The sequence below is a fragment of the Cherax quadricarinatus genome, chromosome 44, assembly GCF_038502225.1.
Source record: "Cherax quadricarinatus isolate ZL_2023a chromosome 44, ASM3850222v1, whole genome shotgun sequence".
Lineage (NCBI taxonomy): Eukaryota > Metazoa > Arthropoda > Malacostraca > Decapoda > Parastacidae > Cherax > Cherax quadricarinatus.
The window spans coordinates 20611970-20624042 of NC_091335.1; the positions used below are offsets into that span (position 1 = coordinate 20611970).

General features: G+C 41.1%; 1 protein-coding gene across 2 annotated transcripts in view; it reads left to right on the forward strand.

Moving 5' to 3' along the window:
* Nucleotides 1-3216, forward strand: part of LOC138853943 (protein Star-like) — a 28451-nt gene extending 25235 nt beyond the window's left edge. The window contains exons 1-2 of one of the 2 annotated variants that reach the window (XM_070093863.1): nt 914-1066; nt 1980-3216. In XM_070093863.1, coding sequence (XP_069949964.1) covers nt 980-1066; nt 1980-2864 — 972 coding nt within the window. In that variant the 5' untranslated portion in view covers nt 914-979 and the 3' untranslated portion in view covers nt 2865-3216. Of the gene's footprint in view, nt 1-913; nt 1067-1979 lie in introns of those variants that run through there. The other variant, XM_070093864.1, reaches the window with a different exon arrangement.
* The last annotated feature ends 8857 nt before the right edge of the window (nt 3217-12073 follow it).

Below are 12073 nucleotides of genomic sequence, written 5' to 3' on the forward strand. Positions count from 1 at the left end.
ACAGCAGCAGAGATCATTGTAGCAGCAAGCACAGCAGCAGAGATCATTGTAGCAGCCAGCACAGCAGCAGATATCATTGTAGCAGCCAGCACAGCAGCAGAGATCATTGTAGCAGCCAGCACAGCAGCAGAGATCATTGTAGCAGCCAGCACAATAGGAGAGATCATTGTAGCAGCAAGCACAGCATCAGAGATCATTGTAGCAGCCAGCACAGCAGCAGAGATCATTGTAGCAGCCAGCACAGCAGCAGAGATCATTGTAGCAGCCAGCACAATAGGAGAGATCATTGTAGCAGCAAGCACAGCATCAGAGATCATTGTAGCAGCCAGCACAATAGGAGAGATCATTGTAGCAGCGAGCACAGCAGCAGAGATCATTGTAGCAGCAAACACAGCAGCAGAGATCATTGTAGCAGCCAGCACAATAGGAGAGATCATTGTAGTAGCAAGCACAGCAGCAGACACCGCTGCCTCACAGATGATAACAGTCCAGCACTGGTCAGTTTTCATTTAAGCCTCGTGGACAAAGTTCAACTTTTACAATGGTTTCACAAATTATACAGAAGGTATCCTAAGCAAACCTAAGAAAATCAAGCAATAATATTTATTTCCATTAATTGACCAAAGTTTCGATACAAACGAGGAATAAATGCGACGTACACCAGGAAAGATAATTAAGGAAAGAGTTAGAGGAAGTAACGAGGAAAAATACTGAGACTCGTGAGATGTTGATGCGAGGTAACAAACATCTCAAAGCTCCAGAAAAACCACCTTAAAACTCGTATTTCAATACCAGGAAATACAGTTACTGTTGCTGAGTGTATGTTTGATTAAATATTAGTGAGTACTAAGTGATGAAGGAAAGATAAAAAAAATAATTATTATTATTACAAGGAAAACTGTTTAAATTTGCAGAGGGACGAGTCGAAAGGAAGCACCGAAAAAAGTAAGCGAAGAAGAAAAATATTTAACAAGAAACGATGAAGAGTTTCACTATGAGGAAAATGCGTTGTCGTATTTTCCTGTTAATATTTGTAATGTTGATGTGGGCCTTATACTCCAGCCAGGTATGGTATAACAACGAAGACCTATGTGTGTGTGTGTATACTCACCTAATTATGGTTGCAGGGGTCGAGACTCAGCTCCTGTGTGTGTGTGTGTGTGTGTGTGTGTTTGTATTCGTCAGTGACTTCTCACATTATCAAGGAACTGTGATCTTATTGCATATATATATATATATATATATATATATATATATATATATATATATATATATATATATATATATATATATATATATATATATATATATATATATATATATAATTAGGTAGTAGGTTGGTAAACAGCAACCACCCAGGGAGGTACTACCGTCCTGCCAAGTGGGTGTACAACGAAAGCCTGTAATTGTTTTACATGATGGTAGGATTGCTGGTGTCTTTTTTTTTCTCATAAGCATGCAAGATTTCAGGTACGTCTTGCTACTTCTACTTACACTTAGGTCACACTACACATAAATGTACAAGCATATATATGCACGCCACTCTGGGTTTTCTTCTATTTTCTTACTAGTTCTTGTTCTTGTTTATTTCCTCTTATCTCCATGGGGAAGTGAAACATAATTCTTCCTCTGCAAGCCATGCGTGTTGTAAGAGGCGACTAAAATGCCGGGAGCAAGGGGCTAGTAACCCCTTCTCCTGTATAAATTACTAAATAAATATTATATATATATATATATATATATATATATATATATATATATATATATATATATATATATATATATATATATATATATATATATATATATATATATATATATATATATATATATATATATATATATATATATATATATATATATATATATATATATATATATATATATTTTATATATATATATATATATATATATATATATATATATATATATATATATATATATATATATATATATATACATTGATTTCTCATCAACAGAATATTATTATGGAGCTGTGGTCGCAAAAGGAACAAGATGTAGTTGAAGCCCGGCTACTTGGACCGGTGGCTGCTGACGACCCTGGAGTCATCTCTATCTTACGCAATCATTTCCTGACCCCTCCATCCACCAAGCCTTACAATCTATCCACTGATCCTTTCTACATCAAAGCCAAGCATTACGGCAGCTGGGGCAGTATCCACAAGCAAATTAAAACGCTGTTTGGCTCCCAAAGGGGAGGATTTTTCATCGAAGCTGGGGCGCTGGACGGAGAGATGCTTTCCAACACCCTCTGGCTGGAACAACATCTAGGATGGACCGGGCTTCTGGTGGAGCCTAGTCCTGAGAACTATCAAATGCTGGCTGCAAAACAACGTAAAGCCTGGACTTCACATACCTGTTTATCTCTTAAGGCATATCCTAAAAAGGAAGTGATAGTTTCACTCTCCCGGAGGAAAATTCGAGAGAATGATTTCTCCAGAGTGCTGTTTCAGCATCAAGGGTCGTCTTTCATCCTAGGAGTCTCGCTCGACTCTCGTCTATACGAGGGCCTACAGAAGCTTTCCGAGACGTCCTATTCTGTGATTCAGTGCTTTCCTCTGTCTTCCTATCTCCTAGCCCTAAACGTGTCTGTAGTCGACCTCCTGTCTCTAGATATCCAAGGATCCGAGAAGAGTGTTCTTAAATACTTTCCCTGGGAAGCCTTGAACATCCGAGTGATCGTAATCGAAGTAGTTAACTATGAGATGCTTGACCAAGAGTTCGTGAATTACATGAAGCGTAATAATTACACATTAATCAATTATATGGGAGAAGATTATACATTTGTTAGAGATGGCGATCCAACTTTAAAAAATATTGATACAGTCAAAATTTATTTGTGAGGAATTATTGCTGTGGTATAAAGCTTGGTACCAGATATATGGCATTCTTCAGGTCGCCATGTGTAACTCATCCCTCACTCTCCTCTTATATAAACTCTGCGTGTTTAGAAGTGATCAAGGTACCAGTACCTTTTCTAGTGTTTGCTCGCTTGTATTTCTAAACCAATTGTTGCTATGTCCATGATCGATAAGTGGAGGTGTATGGTTTTTCTATGTAAATCTATTCCTATCTCCCTTTACAAAATATAATTGTAAATATATCTATGGCTAACTTGTCATTCTGGGTATTATTGTCACTAATATTATCTAATAATACTATAATTTTTACAATCATAATTAGTAGTTTAATCAAGTTAATTAATGTTCTCCAGTTATTTGGACCACAGGATTGAAAGCTGTTTAAAAAGACATTACTAAACACTAGGAATTACAGTAGACATTACGGACGAGTTAAGTAATAATAATGACATTTTTTATTTCTACAAGTACATGTACAAGACATACAGTTCTAGCTGACATACTACTATATAGAAAGCCGCTTGATATGCAGAGCATTTCGGGCAAATTAAGTCAGTTTTGTTCCAAGATGAGACCCACACCAGTCGATTAACACCCAGCTACCTATTTTACTGATGGGTGAACAGGGACAGCAGGTGTCTTATTGAAACACGTCCTGATGTTTCCCAGCCGTACCGGGGAATCGATCCCCGGACCTCAGTGTGTGAGATGAGTGCACTAGCGATCGAGCTAACAATGTGCTTTTCCCCTTATATATTATAGAAGGTGGAGTTGTACGTTAGTGTTCCATAGTCCTCCTGTTGTGAGCCCTCAGGTTAAGAAGGGAACCTGGGCAGTGGCCGGACAGCATGGAACGAAGTTGAGGATCAAGAAGGCAAATGGAGAGGAATGTTAGTCGACCATCCATGATCTTCCAACAAAGACAATTGCTAACAACACAGTGAAGCCAGCCAGTGAAGACCATCTCTACTAAGACCGTCGAGAATGTCATGAACACCGCCAGTCGAGGTAAGAACATTGTTTTAGTTGGGGACAGTCGGATTAAGTTTATGGATAGAGGGTGTTTTCCTGAGGCTGGGATGAAGGATATTGTCAGCCGTCTGGACGACATCATGAGAGGTAATGGGAGCAATTCTATTATGTGATGAATGGTTTTGAAAACCGATAGAGATAGGTGGAAGATGAGTTCTCTGTATTGTACTGAAGAAACCACCGCCTAGTAAGGTTCAGTAGACCTGCTGTACTGTTCCTCCTTTCTTAGGTAATGTTACACAAGTGCCATATCAACTTGTCGTTTTTTCTAAATTTATACAAACATATGAAGGTTATTTGTGTATGGGAAGAAAAATCAGCTGATATATAAAATGCTTTATTTTAGATATAAAATGGAGACACTTATTAGGCAGTGTACGTCCGCCACAGTGTTTGGTGCGTTGCTTGAAGCTCGCCAGAATAGACATCATTATCCTCTAGCACATCGTCTGCGAGTCCTAAGATGCAGGCCAATAACCAGCTGATGAGGAACAATAGCCACCACCTCTTGAGGAACACGAGCCAGCATCTCTTCATGAACATGATTCACCAGCTGTTGAGGATCACGATCCATCAGCGCTTGAGGTCCTCGATTCGCCAGTTGTTGAGGAACGCGACCAATGTCTTGCACAAATTGCAAGCGCACAGCCAAGTTGTCGACGTCAGCCAGGAGAGCATTGGGAAAGTGAGGTGCACGGAATCTGGAGAGCCGAGGCTTTCCAAAATAGGCAGTAATGACAGCCAACACTGCCGCTAGGGGCCCGCACGTGTAATTTACAACTGTACCTTGGCCACTGTTTTCTACGAGATTCTTCACGAATACAATAACAAACGTCAAAAAGAAAGCCCCACCCAGTAGACGAATAAGCTTCTTGTTAGACATGACTGTGATTCTTGTCAAGTACAACTGATGAAGTGTACCACAGAACAGTACTATATATAGGGAAGTGCAGCGGTCAGGTCAGGAGAGAATTGTGAGGTCAGGTCAGGAGGGTAAGATGAGATCAAGCCCGGAGAGCACACTAACCTAATTTAGCCTGTCCTTGTGCAAATTTATCTAACAAGATGGTATAAACCTTGGTAATAAATACCGACAAGTTGGTTTAGAAAGACACGTAAGCAAACACTATAACATATTTATTAGAAAACGTTTCGGTCCTGGGACCTTGATTCACCTCTGTATGTTAGAAGTGATCAAGGTCCCAGGACCGAAACGTTTTCTAATAAATATGTTATAGTGTTTGCTTACGTGTCTTTCTAAACCAAATTTATCTAAAAACATAAGAATTGAGGAACACTATAGAAGGCCTTTTCGCTCATACAAGGCAGGTTCTTATCAAAATCACCCCTTTCCGAAGCTACCCAAGACTTCCACGCATTGATAACTTATCTATGTTCTTTCTTACTGACAAAGAGAATGAAATGTGCTCGATTTTAAATAATTATTTTCTCTCGTTTTTTACACAGGAAGACACTAATAATATTCCAGTAATTAATTTTTATAGTGGGCCAGAAGAAGATAAATTATGTAACATCACAGTCACTAGTGAAATGAACATCAAAATGGTATACAATACCGACAGGTTGGTAGGTAAGACACATAGGCAACAGTTAGGCAAGACACATATGCAACAGTTAGGTATCTTTATTTCGAAACGTTTCGCCTACACAGTAGGCTTCTTCAGTCGAGTACAGAAAAGTTGATAGAAGCAGAAGATACTTGAAGACGAACTATCAGATAGTTCCTGACTATGGAACTGAACTTCTCCAGGCCGAGGGACTGAGCCTCAAATTCTACGACTTCAAGGGTGATGGACTGATTACATCGTCTTCACATCTCTACTGTTCCTGCCTACTTTCTGTATTCGACTGAAGAAGCCTACTGTGTAGGCGAAACGTTTCGGAATAAAGTTACCTAACTGTTGCCTATGTGTCTTACCTACCAACTAGTGAAATGGTTGTGAAGCAGATAGACCGACTGAAGCAAAATAAGTCACCGGGTCCTGATGAGGTTTTTTCAAGGGTTCTTAAGAACATAAGAACATAAGAAAGGAGGAACACTGCAGCAGGCCTGTTGGTCCATACTAGGCAGGTCCTTTACAATTCATCCCACTAACAAACATTTGACCAGCCCTATTTTCAATACCACCCAAGAAACAAGCTCCGATGTGCAAGTCCCACTCAAATCCAACCCCTCCCACTCATGTACTTATCCAACCTAAATTTGAAACTACCCAAAGTCCTAGCCTCAATAACCCAACTAGGTAGACTGTTCCACTCATCGACTACCCTATTTCCAAACCAATACTTTCCTATGTCCTTTCTAAATCTAAACTTATCTAATTTAAATCCATTACTGCGGGTTCTCTCTTGGAGAGATATCCTCAAGGCTTGTAGATGAATGGTTCAGAGAACCGACATGTTGATAAATTAGACACATGTGCAACTCTTGGGTATGGAAATAAATGGTATAAAATACCGACACAATGGAAATATAAACACAAATGCAGTATAATGTGATCCTTTATTGATAAACGTTTCACCCACACAGTGGGCTTTTTCAAGTCACACACGGATCTACCTGGGGTTGGAAGGTACGAGAGTATTTATAGGCATGTTCAGAATGTTGAGGTCAGGTGGAGAATGCTGCATCTGATGATCTACCGGGTGGGGTTATAGAGTCTTGGGTAGCTTGGCAGGGGTATTTGACAAGTTGTGAGTAGACCTTCTGCAGTGTTCTATGTTCTTATGTGGGATAACATAAGAACATAAGGATGTAGGAACACTGCAGAAGGCCTACTGGCCCATACGAGGCAGGTCCTTATCAAAACGACATCTACTCTCTCCAGGTAAACTCCAGGTACTCAAGAAATAACTCCCGTCTTCAAGTATCTTCTGCTTCTATCAACTTTTCTGTACTCGACTGAAGAAGCCTACTGTGTAGGCGAAACGTTGCGATGAAGAAGTTTCTTGGCGAGTGGTTCAGCTATGTTATAGAAGCCATTGTTCTGGTTGAAATTGTTAGGTAAGACACATATGCAACAGAGGTTGATAGAAGCAGAAGATACTTGAAGACGATGTAATCAGTCCATCACCCTTAAAGTTTTGAGGTGGTCAGTCCCTCAGTCTGTGTTTATATTTCCAGTCTGGAGAAGAGCATTGTTCCATGGCATGAAACAATATGGAGATGAAGTGACAGGATGGAGCTTTATATAGCGCCAGGAGGTGAGACGTAGGTCACTAGGAGAGGTAAGAACTCAGATGTTGGGAGGACAGGTCCCTCTCAAATCCAGCCGTTCTCACTAGTAGAGGTTTGTCGAAGTTGATTGTAGGTCTGTACCAAGATGCAGTGTCAGACAGATTGAACAATAAAATGGTATAAAATACCGACAGGTTGTTAGGTAAGACACATATGCAACAGTTAGGTATCTTTATTTCGAAACGTTTCGCCTACACAGTAGGCTTCTTCAGTCGAGTACAGAAAAGTTGATAGAAGCAGAAGATACTTGAAGACGATGTAATCAGTCCATCACCCTTAAAGTTTTGAGGTGGTCAGTCCCTCAGTCTGGAGAAGAGCATTGTTCCATGGTATGAAACAATATGGAAATGAAGTAACGAACGAACGAAAGTTCAGGTAAGATCCCAAATGGGATGAGCGGGGAAGACGGGACAGACGAGTGTTAGGTAAGACACATATGCAACAGTTAGGTATCTTTATTTTGAAACGTTTCGCCTACACAGTAGGCTTCTTCAGTCGAGTACAGAAAAGTTGATAGAAGCAGAAGATACTTGAAGACGATGTAATCAGTCCATCACCCTTAAAGTTTTGAGGTTTTGAGGACATTTATTAAAGGAAACGTTTCGCCACTACTGATACAAAAACCCAAGCATGATTCTGGCACAAGTGCAGGAATCTACACTATACCATGTGGGGGGTGTGACAAAGTATATGTAGGGGAAACAGCCAGAACTCTGGACATCAGGATAGCAGAACACAAAAATGCTTGCAGAAATGATGACCGCAAAAACGCATGTGTTCAACATAGAGACGATGTTGGACACCTCATGAAATTCAATGAAGCTAAACTAGTTATTAAAGAAGACGACTTAAGACGGAGAAAATGCATTGAAGCTGCACTAATTTCTGTCAGTAACACTATAAAGCAGAAATCCGGTAGTTACAGTATTTCAAAATTACTAAGCAAGAGGATATTACCCATCCTGGGAACTGGTGTTACTTGATGCCAACAGGTCCCTCTCTAACCTCACCTCCTTAATTCCATTACTACTACTACTACTACTTCCACCTCTACCCACGCTTCACCTCACCTGACTCCCACCACTATATATATGTGTGTTTTCTTAGTTTTCTCTGTATTAGGACTGAAGAAGCCACTCGTGGCGAAACGTTTCCTTTAATAAATGTCCTGAACTGTACATAAGTGTCTTTTTCCACATCTTGTCGGTATCACCATACCATTCCCCCTAGAGAGGAGTGCAGAACTGAGTCATGTCTTAACCCAAAAAAGCTAAGGCGAACGTGGGTCAGAGAATGGTACCTGTCTTAGAAGGTACCTGTCAGCGGATCCAAGGTTATTTGTAAGTAGGGTTAGGAGCAGGATTATGCAAGGAGTAGAAAAGGTTGTGTTGGTTTGTGGGTCTGCGAATGTCTTCGTCAAGGAGAGAGGTCCAGTAGTCATGTCGTGTCTCAAGTTTGTCTATCTGTCTGTCACTGAGCCTCTTCCAGTACAGATTCAGCGCAGGGACGTCTAACTGGACATGGAGAGACTCGCTTGTGGCGAAGTCCTCCCATCTGACATCAAGCACCCAGCGCAGCGCCTTGTTCTGGACACGCTGCAGTTTAAGTAAGTTTGTTTTTGCTGCAAGAGAGAGGGCTAGAGGAGAGTAAGTTATCAGAGGACGTATTAGGGATTTGTAGAGGTGTAGTTTGGTGCGTTGAGAGGCATGTTTCAGCTTGTAGAGGCCCGCAAGGGCCTTACTAGCTATTGCATGCCTTGAGTGAATGTGTCCGTGTAAACGAAGAAGGTAGTCAAGATTAACGCCAAGGACAGTGACAGATTGTGTGATAGGAAAGTAAGTGCGGATGTCAGCTGTTCTGAGTTCGACAGGTAATGGAGGATCACGTTTCCTGTAGTTAAAATACGTAATGCTGGATTTTGCTGCATTGGTTTTGATCCTCCATTTTTGTTCCCAGATGGCTATCCTGTCAACCTCATTTTGTGTTTTGTGTGTGAGTGTATCTATATTGGCATGAGTGATAAGTTGTGTAATGTCGTCTGCATAGGCTAGTGTGATGGAGTTGTGGTATACAGGTGTTGGAATGTCGTTAGTGTATAAAATGTAGAGGGTAGGGGAAAGGACAGATCCCTGGGGTACTCCAGCATTTAGTGTGAAGTAGTCAGAGTATGAAAAGTAAAAGGACACAAGTGCAACTAATGTGACATTTATTGTGGCAACGTTTCGCTCTCCAGGAGCTTTATCAAGCTCCTGGCTTGATAAAGCTCCTGGAGAGCGAAACGTTGCCACAATAAATGTCACATTAGTTGCACTTGTGTCCTTTTACTTTTCATATTGTCGGTAATTCTACCAACTTTATTACAATTAGTCAGAGTAACAGCCTTGGAATTTGATTCTCATGGTACGGCCGTCTAGGAAGTTGCAGAGGAGTTTACGAGTATTGAGAGGCAGGTTGAAGTTAGTGCAGAGTTTGTACTTGAGCCCCTCGTGCCACACAGTGTCAAAAGCTTTTTCAACGTCTTTTGCAACCAGGGCTGTCCTGTTTCTTTGTTTTGTGTTTATGTGGATGTAGTTGAGAATGATGTTAATGGCATCCTGTGTGGATCTGTGTGTTCTGAAGCCAAACTGGCCATCTGAAAGTAGAGAATTATGTTCCAGGTATCTGCGAAGGCGATGATTAATGAGTTTTTCAAAGAGTTTTCCTAAAGTTTCGAGGAGGCTGATAGGGCGATAGTTTCTAGGGTCAGAGTGGTCTTTATTGGGTTTAGGAAGGAGGATAGCAGTAGCAGCTTTGAAGAGGGAAGGGAAGTATCCAGAGGCAAGGGAGGCATTGAGGAGGTTTGTGTAGGCAGTAATGATAGAGTCAGGAAGGTGTTTCAGGATAATATGGTTTAGGCCAGAGGCACCAGGAGCCTTTGGAGGAAGGTGTCTGAGGAGAGTTTTAATGTCTGTGTTGGTGAAAGGAGTGTCGAGTTCTTGGGAGGACGTAAGAGTGTCTAGATGTATGTGGCTGTCTGGTGTTGTTTCTTGTGTGTGTGCAGTGTTCCAGTGTTCTATGTTCTGAATGTGTTGAATAACGTTAGGGTGAGGTGGGTGAGGGTGGAAGATGTTTTCCCAGATGTGTTTGAAGATGTTGGTAGCAGCCTGTGGGTCTGAGATGTGTGTGTTGTTGTGGGTGATGTGTTTGAATTTGTTGGTGGGAGTAGTGCCTCTGATTTTTTTGATAAAGTTCCAGAAGGCTTTAGTGTTTTTAACACGCTGCCTGTCCGCTTGTTGTATTAGTCGTGACCAGTGATTGTTGTGGTCTTGGTCTAGGCTGTGTAAAATGTTGTTTCTAAGGTAAGTGAGATCTAATCGGACTTGATTAAATCTATGTGTTGGTTTAGAAAGACACGTAAGCAAACACTATAACATATTTATTAGAAAACGTTTCGGTCCTGGGACCTTGATCACTTCTAACATACAGAGGTAGAAAGACATTATATATATAGGCGGAGAGTGAGATGTGACGCACGTGACCTGAGGAATGTCATAAGAACATAAGAATGGAGGAACACTGTAGAAGGCCTACTGGCCCATGCGAGGCAGGTCCTTATCAAAACAACCTCTGCCTATGATGAGGACGGGTAGACGATGAAATCATGTGACTCCTGTGTTGTTGGGTTGGTGCTGCTTAAGTATCATGTATGCCAATGTTTTTGAAATTTTGTAGTTTCCAGTGTTGCGTTCTATAGTGTCGGTGACGGCGATTAGTGAGGCTTCTAGGCACCGTCGGCGTCTGAGGTCTGGTTCGGTGAGAACGAGTTGTGCCTCGTTCCAGTTCATCAAATGCCCCGTGGAGTCTCTGTGGAGGACACAGGCGTACCTTACATCGTCTCTGTTAGAGGCATTTCGATGCTCATTCAGGCGGACTGCAAGATCTCTGCCTGTCTCGCCTACATATTTCTTGGGACAGAACCCACAGGGGATAGTGTAGACGCCTGCTGTATGTTAGAAGTGATCAAGGTCCCAGGACCGAAACGTTTTCTAATAAATATGTTATAGTGTTTGCTTACGTGTCTTTCTAAACCAACTTGTCGGTATTTATTACCAAGGTTTATACCAAATCTATGTGTGTTGTAGAGGAAGCGGTTGTGGTAGCAGATAATTAGGCTTGTGTAATGGTGTCCTGGATGAGATCAAGTTGAGTATCGATGTCAGAGATAGGTTTGTTGTTGTAGTCATAGGTGAGGTTGTAAAGTAAAAGGACACAAGTGCAACTAATGTGACATTTATTATGGCAACGTTTCGCTCTCCAGGAGCTTTATCAAGCCATTACAAACAATACATGGACACAGAGGGTATATAAAGGCTCAGAGTGAGGTGAATACTAGTGAGGTACCATTTCGATGTTCACTAGTGGTGGTAGTAGTAGTAGTAGTAGTAGTAGTGGTAGTGACAAAAGTAATACAATATGGTAGAGCAATTAATTCGTACATGAGTAAAAGGATATAAAAGCTATTACTTGGGTAACATAAAAATAGGTTGGACAAATATAAACTGGAATGAGGCAGGTTGTTTCAGTGCTCACTCTCTGTGCTTTGTGTAGTATAACAGGAGAGACTATGTGATGGCAGGGTTTACTGTTTTCAGGAGGATTCTTGCTAAGACTTCGGAGATGGTGAAGCTGCCGTTGTTTTGTTTAATTGTATTCGAATCAGCACTGATCGCTGTTTCGAATACAATTGAACAAAACAACGGCAGCTTCACCATCTCCGAAGTCTTAGCAAGAATCCTCCTGAAAACAGTAAACCCTGCCATCACATAGTCTCTCCTGTTATACTACACAAAGCACAGAGAGTGAGCACTGAAACAACCTGCCTCATTCCAGTTTATATTTGTCCAACCTATTTTTATGTTAC